Source organism: Astatotilapia calliptera, chromosome 10 (assembly GCF_900246225.1).
Source record: "Astatotilapia calliptera chromosome 10, fAstCal1.2, whole genome shotgun sequence".
Classification (NCBI taxonomy): domain Eukaryota; kingdom Metazoa; phylum Chordata; class Actinopteri; order Cichliformes; family Cichlidae; genus Astatotilapia; species Astatotilapia calliptera.
In genome coordinates, this window is record NC_039311.1 from 6,846,615 (window position 1) to 6,868,026 (window position 21,412).

The window sequence follows — 21,412 nt, forward strand, 5'->3', positions numbered from 1 at the left end:
AACATGTTAATGTGATTAAACAATGAAATTATCTATAAATAGGAAAAAAAATAAATCCTAAAAAAACGGTAGTATTCTGGCAGCTGGGGCGCCAAAATACTACTGTAAAATAACAGAAAATAACTTTCTCATGAAAATACAGTTATTTTCAGTAATGAAAATAGAGTTTGTTGCGCTAATTTTACATGGGATTCTGCCTTTTCCAAGTGCTTTTAGACATTAAATTAGGAACATTTTAACGTGATCAAACAATGGAATTACCTATAAACAAGGTCAATGAATGTGGCAATATGAATCATAATATGTAAATGTACAGAAATATACAGTTAACAGTTAGTTTAAATAATAATGGATTGCATGCCCTGGGACAGACTGTCAGAGGCGAGGCTGCCATATCGCACAATCGGCCCCTCTGGCTATCACCAGTAGGCGGTAGGTGAAGAGTCTTGACCACGGACACAATACCGAGAGTGTCCGAGCCGGGGCTCAAACCGGCAACCTTCTGATCACAAGGCGAACTGCCAACTCTTGAGCCACGATCGCCCTAAATAGCAATGATAATAAAACTTATGTGATGTAACACAAGCTTATAGGAATCATGTTATATACTTTTCCATAGCATTACATTTGAATTCAACAGTTCAATCTTTCAAATAACGGACAGATATTTGTGAAATCATGATACATTTGTGAATGTATTTTAACAATCTAAATATGCATATGTACAGACAGATACATTTAATAGTCATGAAAATTATGTTTTATTGCATTACAGTGATTTAACGTTAATGTACATTTGAAATGTGAAATCACAGTCTATTTACATAACTTTAATGATATTCTAGAAGAACAGAACAAAACTGTAAACTGTAAACTGCACACTAAAATACTTTTATATTAGGATTTTTTCCTACAGTACAGCCATACCCGCGATCTTGTGGTTGTTAGTTCACATTCATTGGCCGATGCTTAGCGTCATGTTATTATGTGTCCCAACATCCAATGGCATGTCACGTTGTTTTCATGGCCACACCCTCACCCCAGGTGCAGAGGCCTATTTCTGTTTAGGAATGTTGTGAATACTTTGAGATTTATATTAATTGCAATTCCTACCTCTACATTTATTTTTTAAAATATATAATTAGCACAGCGTTGGCCGTGCAATGTTTTATATGTTTTTTTTTAGTTTTTATTCCTATTAATTATATTTTCACTTGTTACCTCTGAATTATTGAATCAGACCCAGATGACATGGAATTTTCAGCAAAATTATAAATCAAATACTCTTTTAATTATTGATTATTCTCATTACTGTTCGATCATTTTATATATTTTTCCATAGTTTTACATTTGAATTTCACAGATCATTCTCTCACATAACAGACAAATATTTGTGAAATTATGATACATTTCTGAATGTAGTTTTACAATCTAAATATGTACAGAAAATATATTTAAAAAACAAGTAAATTGTGTTTTACTATATTTACAGTGATGTTATGTTATTTTACCTTTGACATGTAAAATCACAGTCTACTTATGTAAATGTAATGATATTCTAGAAAGACAGTACAAAACTGTAAAATATACAGTAAGATACTTTGACATTACTATTTTTTGTAACAGTGTAGTTAATGCATTTGGCATCTTGGGAACATTTGAATCAATTTTTTTAATTGCTGAATATTAGGTTTTAAACTATGTCAGGGTATAAGATACTGTTGTGTTTAAGTAACTTTGCTGATTTGACTGCAAACCCAGTGTCTAAAGGCCCACTGTGGCTAATCACAGTCACCACATACATTTGGTAATTTGCACATTTATATCAGTAAAGATGCATGTCTGGATATCTAACTTATATCTCACAATCCTGTATGTGACTTTTACGACTTGGTTCTTTTGCAGGACAATAGTGCCATGGAAAGTCTTCCGTCAGTGCCTTCATGACATACATCCCATCAGCAGCGGTCTGGAGGCTATGGCTCTCAAATCCACCATTGACCTCACCTGCAATGACTACATTTCTGTGTTCGAGTTTGACATCTTCACACGCCTCTTCCAGGTTGGTCAATATCAAGTAAATTAATTTCCAACTACTTAATCTGATTATTTTGACTCATATGACCTTTTACTTTAGACTGTAGTTTGGTTTTATTTCACTTACTTCGGCTTATCCGGGCAGGGGCAGCAGTCCAATCAAGGACACTGGTGCCACAGTTTGTCAATCTCTTGTTTCTTACTCCCTTCTTTCATAACCAAGACACTGAGATACCCAAACTCATCAACTTGTGCCAGCAAGTCATCCCGGACCTGGAATGATCACTACACCCTTTTCCGGCTGAGGACCATGGCCTCAAATTTGGACTTGTTGATCCCCATTCCTGGCACATCTGTGCACTGGAGGCCGCCACCTGATGAACACAGCCACATCATTTGCAAAATTCAGTGATGAGATTCTGAGGCCTCCAAAGTAGAAGCCTCCCACCATGTGGTGGGAGGCTTCTACTACTACTTCTACTACTTCTAAAAAAATCTGTCCATAAAAACTATGAACCAAATCTCTGGAAAAGTGCAGTTCTAGGGGAGTCCAAAACACATTGAAAGCGAGTCCGACTTATTGCCAGCAAATTGGACCAAGCTCCTGCAGTAGTCACATAAGGATTGAAAAGCTTTGTAGCAACAACCCAGACAGGTACCACTCCAGATCTCCATGCGATATAGTCCGGACATGTCAACCAGGACAACCTTAAAACATCCAGAGCCTTTTGGAACTCAGGGCGAACCTCATCCACCCCAGGGACCTGGCCACCAAAGGAACTGGTTAACTGCCTCAGTGACCTTGTCCCTAGTGAGGGGCGAGTTGTCCCTCTCATTCACAGACTGCTTCCTCTATGGAAGAGGTGTCAGTGGGATTGAGGAGGTCCTCAAAGTATTCCTTTCACCACCTAACTGTATTCCCACTTGAGATCAGTGAGTAGAGCACCACTTTCCCTCCCTGAGTTGCCGAATAGTTTACCAGAATTGCTCTGAGACAGACCAAAAGTTTTTTTCCATGGCTTCACCAAACTCCCCTGAGTTTTTGCTTCAGCTACCACCCCGGGCTGCATTCCAGTTGGCCTTCTAGTACCCGTCAGCTGTTTCCCAGCTTAGTCCCACAGGCTAACCAAGTCCAATAGGACTCCTTCTTCAGCTTTGATGGGTCCCTTCACCTCCAGTTTCCAACATCTGGTTCGGAGATTACCACCATGACAAGCACCAAGAACACCCTCACCCAATGACTCCAAGAAGGCTGGGTGCTCTGAACTGTCGTTAGGCCCATAAGCACATACAACAGTCAGGACCCGTTCTCTAGCCCGAAGGTACAGGGAAATGGCCATCTTGTCCAATGACACGAACCCCAGTGTACAAGCAGCAAAACGAGAGCATACAAGAATACCTACCCCTGCCCATTACGTGTCACCAACGGTAACTCCAGACTATAACAGAGTCCCGTGACTTTTCAGGAGAATGGTTCCAGTGTCAGAGTCGTATGTTGAGGTGACCCTGACTATATTTAGTTGGTATCTCTCAACGTCACGCACTTGCTCAGGGTCCTTCCCTATAAGAGAGGAGTTCCGTGTCCCAGTAGTCAACCTCAATAGCTGTAGATCGGTTTGCCAGGGCCCCCGCCCTTGATCCTTACCCATGACACAATGCACCTGACACCCCCAGTGCCTTCTGTGGGTGGTAGGCATACAGGAGGCTAAGGCTAAGTTCCGGCCACCGGATGGTCTATGTCAAGTTCCCTCCACAAATCTGACTTAAGGAGGGTGATTGAATATTTTCAATTCAATTCAACTCAAATTGTTTATTGTCATGTGTACAAAGAAAAGCATTTCTCTGTGCAATGAAATTCTTTCTTTGCTGTTCTGAGTCTGATAGCAGTGGGGAAGAAGGCGTTGTTGAGTCGGGATGTTCTGGATTTCACACTTCTAAAACCGTCCCGATGGCAGAAGTGTGAACAGTCCGTGTTGGGGGTGTGTGGGATCTTTGAGGATGGAGCCAGCTCTCCTCTGGACTCTGCGATGGTAGATGCTCTGCAGAGAGGGCAGCGCAGTCCTGGTGATCTTCTCCGCAGTTGTTATCACTCTCTGCATGCGTTTGCGGTCCATAGCAGTAGTGCTGCCATACTATGCAGTGATGCAACTTGGTCAGTGTGCTCTCGGAAATGCAGCTGTAGAAGGTGCTGAGGATCTTGGCCGACATACCAAATTTCCTCAGCCTCCTCAGGAAATACAGCCACTGCTGAGCCTTCATGACCAGCTGTGTGGTGTTCAGTGTCCAGGTGAGGTCCTCAGTGATGTAGATGCCTAGGTATCTAAAGCTGCTCACCCTCTCCACTTAACGCCCCCAGATAAACAGCGGCTGGTGAGCCCTCCTCTTCTTTCCCGTGTCCACTATCATCTCTTTGTCTTATGAGTGTTGAGGGTTGAGGTTGTCTTCACACCATGACACCAGACCGGCCACCTCTCTCCTATAAGCCGCTTCGTCCCCTCCAGTGATGCGACCAATCACTGCAGTGTTGTCCGCGAACTTCAGTATGGTGTTATCCCTATTGGAGGCGACACAGTTGTGGGTCTACAGGACTGAGGATGCAACCCTGTGGAATGCCAGTGTTTGTAATAATGCTGGCTGAAGTCCTGTTGCCGATCCTGTCGGACTGGGAAAGTCCTGTAGCCAGTCACATGGGTGATCTGGGGGATCTGCAGTCCAGTTTCCTTGGTATACAGAGTGAGTCTGCAGTCCCTGGTGTCTACCTGGGCGAACAATGACTTGAAACTCCGGTGGAAGGGTAAAGTCCAGAAGATTGTGTGAGTTACCGAAGTCCAGTAGTGTCTGTCTCGGCTATGTTAACAGTGCACAACACTTATCTAGTGCAAAAAGAACAAAAGCAAACAACAACAAACAACAAGTCGGCATCCGAGAGCAGAGCAAGCAAACATGTCTGCCTCGTGGGGCGCCATGGTTTTGCCTCCTTTATGGATTTCTTTTTAAATCACTCTTTGTCTGGTCCCTCAGCAAGGAACAGTAGGGATGGGTGAAGGAAATCTCCGTCATCCGTAGATCGAGTTTCCTCCTAAGGCGTGGGCACCAATAAGCAGAGTTCATCCTTTAACATATAACAAAATTAAAATATTCTCATGCATGATCAACGGTTAATCACGGTACCGGCCGGAGTACCGGGAGCAGTTTGGAAGAACAAGAAGACGCGGAGACTGTCCTAGGTTGTCATTCCAAACTGACTCAACTTTATTCACAAGTACAACAGTTTATATAGAGGAAAAAGGTTCGTGTGTCAGCAGATTCTCAGTTCAAACCGGTACAGACCAAATAAGGAAGCGTCTTCCTGCCCTCTGAGCAAAGAAGTATCCTTTGTATAGTTCAGCTACAATTTATGATCATCCCAGCGAAATACACTCCTAGACATAGAATACAGAGTTCTTTCATTAGTGAATTCTGAAACAAACCACCTGGCCTTTAACGAGCCTTTTCTAGGAGATAAAGAAGGGAGGATGGGAGTAAGGGAGTGATCTCTGTGGTGTTTTCGACCTTGAGGTACCATCCTGTGATTCTTACACATTAATTCTTGGGTCACAGAGAAAGAGAAAAACAACTAGTAAATGGGCCTTATTGAGTAACAGTTTTCCTGTATAATATCACTATAAAACAATATCCTGTAAATGCTACCATGGTATCAAAATATCACAACAGTTCCCTCCTTTTATCATGAAATGATAACATAGTATAAAGACAGAATGTAATAACATAATCTAAAGACAAATCATAAACATAAAACAAATCATAAATGTAACTGGTCCTTCGAGCGAGCTTAATATCAAAAATTCTGAGAGCGTATACATGGTATCACACAACAGACAATAATCATCGAAAACAAAATAATACATGCTGCAACGGTTACAAAGGCTACAATTAGTTCCTTCCATTTTCCAAACGTGTCCTGTAGCCACTTGTCTAGCCACTGACCGTGACCTGCATTGGCTCTTAGTTCTATCTGCAATGCTTCAAGTCTATTCATAGCTTGTGTGAATGAACCGTTAGGGGTGGTATTATTGGGAATGAAAGTACAGCATACATCTCTGTAAACGTTATGTGAGTAAGCGGAGCGTTTTGTACGTCTGCTGGATACAGGCAGATCAGAGGTTTGTTGTATTAGTAGTTCTTGGGCTAAAGTTACTAGACCACAGGTACCGGTCCAATTAACAGGTAGAGCTAATCTAAGAGTATTGTTGCACAAGCAATAACCGTTAGGGATTGCTCTAGTAAGACGCGTGACCATGTGTGATTTAACTAACTCCCCCCAGTCAGTATCATTTAATACACCTTCTGGGGGAACAATGACCGATTCTCCGCTCGAACTTGAACTGTGTGTGTGTTCCTCCAGATATGATAAAACTTCAGCCACAGAGACAGCTAGCCATGTCTCATTACAGCGTGCACCTGGGGAGTCAGAGAAGAATGTATAGTTATCCTTTGTATAATCTATGTGGGTGTCTGGGCCAGTTAACTTTAGTCTGCGCAGACATATCATACTAGTATTAAAATGGAAAGGGATCTGTCCTAGGGGTAGTGAGGGCTTTAACCTAGTCTTAGGGCGTTTCATTGGGGCGCAGGTCCCTGCGGTGTCATTAGATAACTTCAATAATTCGCCTAATGGAGTCTCAGGGTTAGTTGGTGTGTGTGTGTGTCTAAGTAAGCAGTCGAGAGGGCTCAGAGTCAACTGTAAAGTGTCTTTAAGGAGAGCATTATCTCCTCCGATTTTCTCTAGTCCCTCAGTGAGGGGGAAACCGGATATGGGGTATCCTACTATTACCTGTTCTGGATTACCCTTTGAACAGACATAACAGTTACTGTTTCCTAAATCACGAGCGGCTGTTCTGGCATTTTCATACCAGAAGTTAACTCCTGCTCTAGGGGGCGCATAAAATGGTTTATTAGTGGCATCGATGTTGCTATTTACTGATTGTGAGGAGCGTATTAAGTAGGTGTCTCGCAAAATAGAGCATGAGGTATTGTCAGCAAAATATGACCTGCAGAAATGTGAACATGGTTGCAGTTTACAATACAAAATAGCAAAGAAAAATCCTAAGGTTAATGCGATAGATATGATAAATAACCTAAATATATAAGAAAATATATAAGAAAAACAGTTCTTCAGTTGTCTACTGGCCTGGTCCCAGGTTCGAGAGACATTAAATAAGCATCGTATGATGACAATGGGCATTTCATTTTCTCCATTATCAAAATAGAATGAGTCTAGCTTTATCAGATTAGACATCATGTGGTACTTTCGGCTTTCTTGTCCTGCACCTTGCTGTTGTTCACGTGAAGGATCAAAGAGCTCTCTGAGTCTTGGCTCTTTCAGGCGTTGTGTGTTAATCAGTGATTGTGTGTGTGTAGGTGTATTGGATCCGGGCGCTGGCTCGCCGGTGTCGTCGTCTGCTTGATCCGACGCCTGAGATGGTCTGATTGGGCTGGTCTTAACCCTGCTGGCGTGAATCCACTGAGGTTGTCCGTCTGTGAGGATGCTGGTTGTTCGTCACTGCCAGTACAGTCTGGGGGCTGGAAAACGCGCGGCCTCCCCGAGTTTCCTTGGTTTTAGCAACTTCACCAACACCGCATCTCCTGGTCTCCACTGTGGAGGGGAGAGGCTGAGAGAGACAAACTTTCTGATAGTTATTATTCAGTGTTTCTACCAAATTGTGAACATAGTCGGACAATCGCCTTCAGTAACGCTGTTCCCCTCTGGATCTTTGTGTGTGTGTGTGTGTGTGTGTGTGTGTGTGTGTGTGTGTGTGTGTGTGTGTGTGTGTGTGTGTGTGTTTGTGGGGTCAGAGTGTGACCCCATAAATAACTTCCCCAAACCTGCCAAGAGTTCGCCTAAGCAAATGGCACTTACGTCCTACCATAAAACAATAAAACAAGGCACAAACTCCCCCATGCTCCAGAGTGCTCTCTAATACACACAAAGTTTGCAGACTATCAAGGATCAAACCTCTACCAATCTACAACTAAGTATAAACCCTAAGCATATATAGATATTTCTAAGCATAAATGACAATAAACAGTACAAAACCTAACATTCCTCTCACTTATAGGCCATCAAAGCCTCATCTGAACCTGGATGCACCACTTGCATAGGTTTAATACTTGTAAATAAACGGCTAATCACACAAATCACTGCAACAATAATAGTAAACATTGTTTAATGTTAATTCTGGACCCCACCTCTTGACGCATGGACACTCATGTGTCAACTCACCAAACCTGGATCCCTGTCTTAAAAACCGGCTCCACCAGGAGCCTGCATACACAAGATCTGGAAATAAAATCAAACTTCACACTTATAAACAAGTATATCACAAGGGTAACAAACATTCAGCATCAGCAAGACAAGTGTCATATTCAGGTTTTTCTCAAATCATTAAATCACTATTATTACCAGAATTTGTCCCAAATCATGAATCATCCCAATTTATTCCACAATTTAATCTGTGACTTTCCTTAAACAATGTCACTCCTCCCATTTTATCACCATGAGCTCAATAGCCCATCTTCAACTATTCCATAAACACCGTAACCCCTTATTTGTTTTACTCATGCCACTTGTCCGTTTCTGCCAAATCCTCCACAGCATTCTCAGAGAAACAAACATTAGCAATGCACATTGATTATCCTGGTGGGCAGGCGTCGGCCATCGACATTCCAGAGGTGCCATAAAAACACCATAAAGTTAGCCAACCCTTCTTGTGGAAAGAATGTCTTTCACATATAAACCCAGAAATCCTATAGTAGAAAAACATTAACTAATCCTCTCATAAACCACATGATCAAACACATGATTAATCATCTGCTGTAAAAAGAAATGTAAATGTTAGCGCTGCGCAAGTTAGTGAATGACACACACATAGTAAATTCACAGACAGAGAAAATGGCATTTAAAAGATTAAATCGTCATGCAACCTCGAATGTTGCTGTCATCTTTCTGCTCCTGTAACAAAAAACACATAAATTCATCCACCCTTTTGTCCTGTCTAGGTGGAGGTTAACCTTGAGTCGTGATCAAGTCTTGTCAGCTTCTATCAGTCAGTCAGTTTGTTCTTTATTTCCATTCATGCATTCATTCTTTCTTTCTTTGCTGATAGTGGAACCTGTCATCGCATTTAGTTTCCACTTTCAGCAAAATGACGTCATTTCAATAAAAGAAAAAGAACTTTAGATAGGATTACATCGCTGAATCCTTTTTAGGACAGGGACTCTCATTTAATATTGTCCCAAATAAGTAGCTTTCTCCAGAGCCCATTTCAATGTGGAGAAAACTCACTTGACACAATTTTCTCGACGACGTTTAGCACTTTTAATTCCCGACATGCAGATCTGCTTAAAGAAAACAAAATCAGTGCTTGTTCAAAAGATAAAAATGAAAAATAACAGAGATTATCAAACAAAACTTTCAGTGCACTGTAAAAGTATCAAAATAAAAAAGGCCTTTAAGTCATGACACAAACTCCTCATCAACTTCACAACAGGAGAAGAATCATCAGCTAGATTCACTCCAAACCAACCATCAGCTGCACAACCCACAACATAATCCTAATGTCATATTAGCTATGAGTTTAATCACCAGGTCTGTGCTCTTCACTCATTTAAACCACAGATCTATTTTATTCAATTTTCAGTAAAAAAAAAAAAAAAAAGTTTGTTCTGACGTATTCAAAGTTGTGTAGCTAAATACAAAAGTCACTCGCACATCAAACAGGAAACTCAGTGTTTTAGAGTCTCCACTTAACACACAAACTCCAACACATCTCATTCACTCGTGCTAAAATTCAATCACCTTTCATTAATCTAAGAACCGATCAACTAATTTGCATATCAGCTATTAACCCACTAAGTTGACAGGACGACAGAAAAGCATGTTCAAAATAGTATCACAAAAGACAATTTCCCTCATACAGTAAATTGCTTATGCTGCATTAATCCAGCAGGAAGCTTCTCCCAATTTACCATTTTAACAACTAAATTTATTGTCTGATCACTGATTGGTCAAACCAGGATTTTTTTTTTTTTTTTCCACAAAAGTTAAATTGCTGTCCTGCAACCTAGAGAGTCAATTTTTTTTTTTGCATTGTATAAATTCAGTATTTGATAACAAGTGTCTGCTAAATTGACACTATTTTAACACTGATGAAAGATAACAAGCTAATTTTCATTGCATGTCTGTGGAGCTGCATATCCAGCAGAGCATGCAATGTGCTATGAGTTTCACTGGTCTTTGCATCACACGAGGTGACTTGGACAAGATGATAAACAGACTCATACACTTAAAATGTTGTCTAATCTTCATGAGCTCTCTTGTGTTTGGAGTGTTAGTATGGTTAATGCATGTTCTGCTTTTGTGTGTGATTTTGTATATGCTTCTATTTTCGCAGTGTTTAAAACTCTGTCTCAATTTCCCACTTAAGCAGTCAGTTTTCTTTTCCCCAGGTTTGCTAACCCAAATTTTGATTTCCCACATTTAATAACAAAATTTGTGTTCTCACCACTCTCATTCTATTGTCCTCTGATGCGGTTGACTTCGTGCTAGTGGCTGAAGTACTGCTGCTGCTGCCTTCTTGGGCAACTTCTTAGCAGGTCCTGCCGGTTTCTTGGCTTTGGTTTCAGTAGCCTTGTTCATCTTGAAGGATCCGGAGGCCCCGGTGCCCTTGGTCTGCACCAGAGTGCCCTTCGCCACCAGGCTCTTGAAGGCGGTCTTGACACGGGCCTTGTTCTTGTCCACATTGTAGCCTGCGGCAGCCAGAGCCTGCTTGAGAGCGGCCGCGGACACGCCGTTGCGCTCCTTGAAAGCAGTCACGGCTTTCACGATCAACTCGCCCACGCTGAGGCCGACCTTCTTCGGCTTGGACCTCTGCACAGGGCGTGTTTATGATGGAGCCTTTCCGACCACAGCCGGCACGTTGAGCGCACCATTAAGGGTCCATTTCTTTCATGTAGCAGTCCTTTCTGAACATTTCGACATGCTGCCGCCGCCGAACCTGGCCTCAGATCCAGCAAGCTCAGCGCGCTGATCTCCAAAAAAGTCCCGAAAGCCAGAAAGACGTCAAATAAATGTCTCGTTCTAAGAGCTCGAACAAAAACTCCTCTTCACGCCGCCATCTTGCTCGGCCCTCCGTGGAATTCATCCAATCAGATAGGAAGATGGGTTTGCTTTTCTTCTTCTCTGGTGCTTTGTTAGATTGCTTCTGCAGCCTCTGCTCCGATACTGCCGCTGCTGACCAGGTTTTTTTTTTTTCCAGGTAAGAGTGAGAGTTTTGAGACAGATCGTGCTGTAAATAAGTCAGCCAGAAACTTGGCTTGAACGTTTCCAATTATTAAACTATTGTTTAACAACTATTGTTTAAATTTTCGTCCGACCGCTGCATGTGGAAAATTGATTCGGGTCTGCTTTTCACCTGAAAGTGACAAACTAAAACATGTTCATCATTATCATCACTGCTTAATCAACACACATCTCTCTTTCTCTCTTTTTGTTTGTATTTTTTTTTTAAATAGCTGGTGATCTGCAGTATCACAGCTCTCACAATCAAAAACAATTATTTTTACACAGCGCACAAAAACACCGTGACGTCAGACACATTCACACTCATTTTTTCCTCTACGTAGAGTTTACACACTTAAAAGATGGCACATCTAAGGTTGATTTAATTATTTGCTAGCTTTCTCTGAGTGAGCAACTTCTCACTTTTTAACGTATGTTTCAAAACAACAGGCAACTTCCTGTGTCACTTTTTGGTGAGCAACTTCTCACTTAACGAGCAACTTCTCGCAAAACAACAGGCAACTTCCTGTGTCTTTCTGCTTTTAATTTACTTTATTCGGGGACTAAGGAAGTCGTTAGTGTATCTCTCTGGATCACTAAGTGAAACTTCGTCAGCATATCCCGTTTCTTTATGGATCGATCACTGAGAGAGGTATAATACGGTCTCATATAAATATAAAAGACGCATATTTACCTTCGTCAGCCTGATCCCACTTCTGACACCAAATTGAGGGAAATCTCTGTCATCCGTAGATCGAGTTTCCTCCTAAGGCGTGGGCACCAATAAGCAGAGTTCATCCTTTAACATATAACAAAATTAAAATATTCTCATGCATGATCAACGGTTAATCACGGTACCGGCCGGAGTACCGGGAGCAGTTTGGAAGAACAAGAAGACGCGGAGACTGTCCTAGGTTGTCATTCCAAACTGACTCAACTTTATTCACAAGTACAACAGTTTATATAGAGGAAAAAGGTTCGTGTGTCAGCAGATTCTCAGTTCAAACCGGTACAGACCAAATAAGGAAGCGTCTTCCTGCCCTCTGAGCAAAGAAGTATCCTTTGTATAGTTCAGCTACAATTTATGATCATCCCAGCGAAATACACTCCTAGACATAGAATACAGAGTTCTTTCATTAGTGAATTCTGAAACAAACCACCTGGCCTTTAACGAGCCTTTTCTAGGAGATAAAGAAGGGAGGATGGGAGTAAGGGAGTGATCTCTGTGGTGTTTTCGACCTTGAGGTACCATCCTGTGATTCTTACACATTAATTCTTGGGTCACAGAGAAAGAGAAAAACAACTAGTAAATGGGCCTTATTGAGTAACAGTTTTCCTGTATAATATCACTATAAAACAATATCCTGTAAATGCTACCATGGTATCAAAATATCACAACAATGGGTATTGTTTAGGTTTTATCCGATACCAGTACCAAACTGGTACTTTTGAAACGGTGCTGGTGTTTAAACGGTGCTCGAACCGGTGCTTAAAAAATGAAGAACACAAACTTTGTCCAAAAACCTCTCATGTTTAGCTGTTTTTTTTGTAAAAAGATAACAATGTTAGCCTTTTCTGCAGCTATAGGGGATTTATGGTATCACTCTTGGCTGGAAGCAGTGCTTAATCAATGGAAAAAACACCAACTTTGTCCAAAAACCTCTTATGTTTAGCTGTTTTCCACTTTTTCTTTGGTCATTTTAGCCTTTTTGGCCAGGGTGAAGGGAGTATCTGCCATCAAACAAGAAGACAGCCGCATGTAACTATGACGGTGTTTGCTAGTTCACCTTAAATGCATTAATTTAATAACGTGGTTAGCTTACTCAACGTAAATTACACACGGACAACATTAAGCTACTGACCCAGAGAAGAACGGCTGCTGCTGCCATCATCATCCGTCATCATTCCTGCTACACTGGCAGGGCTAGGGGCCAGGACTCTCCTCTTCGGGTTTTTGGGGGATGTTGCTAACTCCGGGACCGATAACAGGAACCACACCCGCAGTAGATGTGCACGGTGTGAGGTCTCGCAGCAAGCTATCAAATACGGCGCATTTCTCGGCTTTTAAAAAAACGCTATGCGTCGCCAGGTGTTTCAACAGATTCAAGGAGTTACCTCCTTTGCACAGTATCACCTTAAAGCACTTGTTGCAGGCTGCTGAGTTTGCATCTTTTGCTGTGAAGTACAGCCAGACTTTGACCGCTTCGCCTTGGGCATTTTTAATCTGTAGCTCTGCTCTAAAAGAACGTACGTACCTGGCCCCGCCTACTACGCTTGCAAAGGTAAAATGATTGGCTGGAATCCAAAGTGTCTGACATCTCAGGAAAAAAAAGCACCGAAATAAAGCACCGAAATGTGCGCTGCTTTACGGTCTGGTTACTAACGTTTATGTCAGAACCGTCAGATAGCCGTACCCATCCCTAAGGAACAGTTTACCTTGAAGAGGCAACGCAATGAGTGTATGCTGTTATACATGACCCAACTTCCGTTTACTTTATGTTTACAATATAAAACATTAATACTTACAAAAACTGCATAATCACAATAACATGGTTTTTTTTTTTCAGCCTTGGGGATCGATTCTGAGGAACTGGAATTTCCTAGCGGTGACACACCCTGGCTATATGGCCTTCCTTACTTATGATGAAGTCAAAGCTCGACTGCACAAGTACATCAACAAGCCTGGCAGGTATGTAATCCTTCAATTTCAGCATGCAGAAAGGGCTGGATCACAGAGGGTCTCAGGATGAATGGATACTGTCATTGCTTCCTTAACTTGTAAAAATTTTATTTTGCCATTTGTTCTGTCCCTGTTACTTATTTTACCAAGCTGTAGAGTGGACTTTCCAACTGCTATGACACTTCTGCTTAATGCAGTTAACTCTAATTTAGCTTAACATGGCGGCGCGTGCACACGCAGCGGCTTCTCTCTCTCCCGAACAAACTACTTTTTCGTGTTTTTCGTCCTGTAAGTTGCAGTGTTTTTGTAAGTCTTTGTCGCGTCTATCTGTGTGCAAGCGAGGATATGCCCGAACACTTCTTCTCGACATCGGCAGAAACAAACTTTTTAAGTTAAACTCTGTGGACACCGAGAAGCTGAAAGATCTGGGTCTGCTCCGAAGGCCTACTCAATCACCGACCCCCACTCCCGCACTTCGCCCACAATGGATGCGCCTCAAGCGGTGTGAGAGGAAGCAGAAGAGGGGTAAGCGCGGTGGCATCCGAGCTAGGCTAGCGGCTAGCCCACACAAACCCGCCATCCCCTCTATCGTTCTGGCCAACGTACGCTCGCTAGAAAATAAACTGGACGACATCCGACTGCTACGTTCATCTCAAAGGAATGTAAAGGACTGCTGTGCTTTTGTGTTCACGGAAACATGGCTCAGCAACAGTGTCCCGGACCGCGCCATTCAGCTCGACCAGCTAACATGCTACCGTGCTGACAGAGTCATCGTCGCGGGAGGTAAGACCCGCGGGGGAGGACTTTGTGTTTACATCAATGATGCCTGGTGTCGCGATGCTGTTGCGGTCTGCAAACACTGCTCACCAGTGCTGGAGTTAATGGTTATTAAGTGCCGGCCATTCTATCTACCGAGGGAATATACAGCCATACTCCTGTGCGCTGTGTACATCCCTCCCTCCTCCAATGTCAACAACAGGAATGAGGCACTGAATGAACTGTACCAGCACATCAGTGAGCAGCAGACAGCCCATCCTGATGCTTTTCTCATCCTGGCTGGGGATTTCAATCATGCAGACTTAAAGTGCGTGTTTCCAAAAATACAACAACACATAGACTTTCCAACAAGGGGAAATAACACACTGGACTTTGTTTACACCACCCAGAGAGGAGCTTACAAAGCTTTTCCCCTCCCCCACCTCGGCGCCTCAGACCATATCACTGTCATGCTAATGCCTGCTTACAGACCGCTCGTTAAAGTGACCAAACCGGTTCGTAAGCGGATACAAGTGTGGCCAGAGGGGTCTTCAGAGGCTCTACAGGACTGCTTTAATACTACAGACTGGAACATGTTTAAGCAGGCTGCCACCTATAACAACACCACTGACCTCCAGGAGTACGCAGAGACTGTTACTGCCTACATCAACAAGTGTATTGAAGATGTAACAGTCACGAAAACCATAACTGTCCGGGCCAATCAAAAACCATGGATGACAGGAGAGGTCTACAGGCTGCTGAAAGCTCGGAATGTTGCCTTCAGAGTTGGAGACGAGGCAAGCCTGAGGACAGCTAGGGCCAACCTTTCCCGTGGCATCAGAGAGGCTAAGAGACAGTACTCCAGGAAAATATCTCATCACTTCAAAGACAGCAGAGACTCACGGAGCCTGTGGCGGGGCATTCAGACCATCACAGATTACAAGCCCCCACCACAGACCTGTGATAGCACTATCCCCCTGCTGAACGAGCTGAACACTTTCTTTGCTCGCTTTGAAGTCCAAAACAGCACCACTGCACAGAAGACCCCACCCCCTCCTGGTGACCAGGTGATGACTCTGTCACCGGACAGCGTGAGGAGATCCCTCAGCAGGATCAATGCACGTAAAGCTCCGGGTCCTGACAACATTCCTGGTCGTGTACTGAGAGACTGTGCAGTGGAACTCACTGATGTCTTCACAGACATCTTCAACATATCACTCATCCAGGCTGTCGTCCCCACATGTTTTAAAGCCACCACAATCATTCCGGTTCCAAAAAAGTCATCTCCCTCCTGCTTTAATGACTACCGTCCTGTTGCACTTACTCCCATCCTGATGAAGTGCTTCGAACGACTAGTCATGCAACACATCAAGACTGTCCTGCCCCCCTCCCTGGATCCCTTCCAGTTTGCCTATCGGCCCAACCGCTCAACCGATGATGCCATCTCCACTGCACTCCACTCGGCACTCACACACCTGGACAAAAATGACTCATATGTTCGAATGCTGTTCATAGATTTCAGTTCAGCATTCAACACCATAATCCCCCAACAGCTCACTCAAAAACTGGTCCAGCTGGGGCTCAACACCTCACTGTGCAACTGGCTGTTGGATTTCCTCACCGGAAGACCTCAAGCAGTACGGGTTGGCAGTAATACATCCAGCACCATCATTTTAAACACGGGGGCCCCGCAGGGATGTGTGCTGAGCCCCCTCCTCTTCACTCTGCTGACCCATGACTGCACTCCATCATACAGCTCCAACCTCTTCATCAAGTTTGCGGACGACACAACGGTGGTGGGTCTCATTAGCAACAGGGATGAGACCGACTACAGAAGTGAGGTGAGACGCCTGGCCACGTGGTGTGCTGACAACAATCTCTCTCTGAATGTGGAGAAGACGAAGGAGATTGTTGTGGACTTCAGGAGAATGCACACCCAACATGCTCCTCTGACCATTGACGGAGCGTCTGTGGAGAGAGTGAGCAGCACCAAGTTCTTGGGTGTGCACATCACAGAGGATCTCTCCTGGACGTACAACACCACAGCACTGGCCAAGAAATCACAGCAGCGTCTCTTCTTTCTCCGCAAACTAAGAAGAGCAGGAGCACCAGCCCCCATCATGTACACTTTCTACAGAGGCACCATCGAGAGCATCCTGTCGAGCTGCATCACTGTGTGGTTTGGAGCCTGCAATGCGTCCTGTCATAGAACCCTCCAACGCATAGTGAGAGCTGCAGAGAGGATCATTGGTGTCTCTCTCCCCTCCCTCCAGGACATTTACAGCACCCGTCTCACTAAAAAAGCCCTTTGCATAGCGGCTGATCCCACACACCCAATGCAAAGCTTCTTCAAGCTGCTGCCGTCGGGGAGGAGACTGCGGAGTCTCCAGGCCAGGACCAGCAGGCTGAAGGACAGCTTCATCCATCAGGCTGTCAGGAAGCTTAACTCCCTCCCGATTCTGCCCCCTCTCCCCTCTCTCCTCCACGGTCTCACTGAACTCTGTCACACACACACAAACTCACACACTCTCTGACTCACTCACTGGCCTGCACCAGTTACCAGTCACTTTGTGGAGCATTGGACTGCCATTACCTCATAAGACTTTGTTGTTACACTTTCTCTTACCGTACACTACTAAATCTCCATTTGCACTATTTGCCTATTTGCACTACTCTGCCTGGTTTACACTCAATGTCACTTACCCATTATATTGTATATTATATAGCTTTCTTGTTATATGTAAAATTGTATTTATTTAAATTTTTTTACTTTTTAATTATTTTACTTGCATTTTTAATCACTTTTATATTTAAATATATTTAAATGTTCATTTGCTATTTATCTAGGGATTGAGAGTAACGCAATTTCTATTCTCCGTATGTCCTGTACATGTGGCAGAATCGACAAATAAAGTTGACTTTGACTTGACTTTGACTTATTTCGGCTTAGAATGCTCAAAAATACTGGCATAAAGAATATGACACAAAATATGGCACAGAATTTTAACCAGGTTTGTACTTTGAGCATTTGTGACTTAATATTCATAGTATGAACACAGAATTTGCATTAAAGCTAGTTTTCAATGAGTCCTGCTGGTCCCTTTGTTTGAGCTGGGAAAGTTTCTATCGTATATCGTTTATATCGCCCACCCCTAATAGGACCTTCCACTTCTGTCCCCATTGGTTCTCCTCTTTTAAGCCACAGCCATCAGTGACTGTGTCTCCTTACACCTTTAACACCTAATAAGCCAAAGGCTTTAGATAGAAGTTGATCAGCAAAACACTTTATTCAACCTCTAAAAGGAAACTCCTTGCTCTGTCTCCAGGTTGTTGTCAACCAATGACTTCAGATTTATGTGTGACAAAACAGTTTTCTAGAAGTACTGCCTCATATTTCCAGTTTGTAAATAATAAATAAAAATATTTTTACACCCCTTTTTACTAGTGGTTTGTTCATTCAGTCAAGTGTAGTAGTGTAGTGTTCCCACACAGTACTAATCCCTAGACTTGTAGTCAAGACCGCCTAATCCGAGACCAAGACCGAGACCAAGTCGAGACGAGACCAAGACCAAGACCGAGACAAAAAAAGTATTTAAACTGCAGCCAGATGCTGCTTCGTTTACAGGTGTCAGGCATATTTATGTGTTTTTGCTTTCGCACAGCCCTCCTCACCGCTGTCTGCTGTCTCACTCACTTACTGAGAGGACAGACACACGCTGCACTTGACTGTCGCATCTCTCACCCTCTCTGTTTTTCACATAATGATATTATCCTATATCCTTGCATGTGATTGGCCACAATATGGAGGGATTGGAGCATAGCTGAGCCATTGTGTGAGAGCTGAGCAGCGAAAGGAAATTAAGTGAGGGTAGAAATGACTGAAAGATTATTAGGCTCCTTTTTGAGTTTTGTTCAAAAAAGAATGACTTCATGTAGGAAAAATATATATATGTCACATATGCAGGACGCCTTAAACTATTTTTTTAATTAAGCAGCAAGGCAGAACAAAGTCAGGGCTGTATCAAGACACAGGGACTAAACCCCAATTCAACCAGACCCAGAACTGATCCGGAATTAAAACGGGACTACAACAGTTCAAAATCAGGACTACTTGGGACTTAATCAAAACAGAACCAGAATCAAAACTAGATGATAGTAGCACTAAAAATCATCATAGATCTGCACTACACTTATTTTTTAATTCTACCAAAGTAAACTATTTAGATTCAGAAACGTTTATATAATTATTTAGCCTTGTTGTGCAAACAAGCCTGCATAACTTAATAAATATAGAATTTGAAAAGTAACAAATGGTATCTAAAAAGTTACACTAGGTACTAGATACATATTCTGATGAGTTTTGGCAAACAACCATTTGACTAACATGTGTCTCACCTGCTCTTGTTCCATCTCTGTTCTGTCCTCATTCTCCTCTCTCTCTCCCTCTCTGCTCCTCTCTCTCCCTCTTTGTGCTGACAATCAAGCCAAACACCAACATCATCAAATATACAGTGGAAACCAGATATTTACATGCTCTTCAGATAAAAACACAAACACTTTTTCAATTGTAACATCAAATCACACTAAATGTTTATTTTTTTAGATTGATAAATATAAAAACATATTTGTTAACTTTAAGAGTAAAGAGAGAAATTGTCTGTATTCCTTAATTGCAAATGGACCCAAAATGTATACAAAATTGAGCCACGCTTATGGAGGTCCACAATTCTTTTCCTGGTGTTTTGGTTGACATCTCTTGATTTTCCCATGTCAAAGAAACAGGCTCTGTGTGTTGGGGGGCCTTATATGCATCCACAGGTGTGCCACCAATTTACTCACATGGACTCTACTAACCTATCAGAAGCTTCTTAAGCTCAGAATGGAATCGCCTGGCGTTTTCGTATTAATTAACTTAGTGTATATGTACTCCTAAATTTGATGAAAGTGATTAAAATAGACAGCGCTGTCTCTCTTTATTCTGACATTTAACTAATTCAAAGATATTTCAACATTTATTTATCTAAAACAAAACAAGTTTACTCTAAATTCATGTTTAACAGTAAAAAGAAAAGTTTTTATGTTTTCTCCCTAAAGTGTATGTTGATATCTGGTTTCAACTGTGAATATACTGCTGTGTATTGAAATTCCTCTTGTTTTGCATAGAAATATACTGAACAACATACAAAGCATAATATATAAAATAACATCTACCTGAGTTTTGTCTTTGAAAGAAGCTCCTTATGTCCATTGTTGTGTTCATCAGTACACAACTGAAACCGATTTAGAGAGTTTGTTTAGCCGTGGAGGGTAACAACTGAAAATATGAAATGTAAGCTAAGACTCTCTAAAAAATTTGCATTGTTGTTCGGCTTTTTATTTATCTATTTGTTGATTCACTCGAAGAGCAAGTAACGCAACCAAGTGATCAGTTTGATATCAATCTTTTGTGATACACCGTCATATTTACATTATTTGTACAGTACGAATGATTTGCTTTGGTACCTGGTCAAACTTAAGCTCTCCTCTGTCTGCAGCAAACTCGCAGGCAGCAGCTTCTCCCCCCTCACTCACATGGGTGCTGTGCTCCTAGTGCCTGAACTCTGTGCTTCTTGTATTGTTTTTGTTTTATACAGTTGTCAGTCAGGCATCTAACTAACAAATTACACTCCAAAAGGACCCCATGCTTCTGAAAAAATGACCCGGGCTTAAGCCCAGTAAGCCACCCCCTCGCTCCGCTGATGGTTGACTCCAAATCTCCCGAACACTATGTCGATTTGAGAACGCAAGACCGAGACCAAGACCGAGACCAAAGTCACTCGAGACCAAGACAAGACCAAGACAAAAGTCAGTCGAGACCAAGACGAGACCAAGACCACGTAAAAGTGGTCTTGAAACCGGTCTCGAGACCAAGACCGGTCTCGAGAAATCCAACTCTACTAATCCCTAAGCAAAATATTAACTGAAACCAAAACCTCAAGACAATGATCAAGACAAACAAAGCTCTTTATTGTCATTATATATGTACAACACAATTATGGGTGTTCCACACAAGCTGTGTGGAAATAAAATATAAATGGTAAGACAGTAGGAATAAATAACAAACTATATATATATATATATATATATATATATATATGTATATATTAGGGTTGCAACGATACACAAAATTCACGGTTTGGTTCGGTTCGATACTTTGGTGTCACGGTTCGATATTTTTTCGATACAAAAAAAATGTTCATGCCTTTTTAATTTGTCATTTATTACATTTTCACGGCACATTCCGCACCACATCTCTGTGCGTTCATCATTTGTTTGAAGCCAGCTCACCTCCTGCAACTACTTTTCCAAGAATACGTGCTTCTTTTGTGGTTCGGACTCCTGACATTTCTTTGGAGGTGGAGGAACATCACAGTAATTGCTTAAAGGAGCTTCTTCGACATCTTTAAGAGTTCTAAACAAATACCTGTCCTCCTCCTGAAAATCTTATGTACGCAAACACGCGTTGCAAGTTCTTATCTTGTGTGCGTTTTTTATTTTGACAGCGAATGCGCACCTGCGGACCACTTATGTGCAGCCCTGGTTATTTAGCTTGTCATATT

The 21,412-nt window shown here is 42.3% G+C and overlaps 1 protein-coding gene across 6 annotated transcripts in view; it reads left to right on the top strand.

Moving 5' to 3' along the window:
* cblb (Cbl proto-oncogene B, E3 ubiquitin protein ligase) overlaps positions 1-21,412 on the top strand; it is a 181,341-nt gene that overhangs the window by 29,890 nt on the left and 130,039 nt on the right. For all 6 annotated transcript variants that reach the window (XM_026181708.1, XM_026181707.1, XM_026181705.1 and 3 more), the window contains exons 5-6: positions 1,906-2,062; positions 13,945-14,066. In XM_026181708.1, the coding sequence (XP_026037493.1) occupies positions 1,906-2,062; positions 13,945-14,066 (279 nt within the window). The remainder of the gene's footprint in view (positions 1-1,905; positions 2,063-13,944; positions 14,067-21,412) is intronic.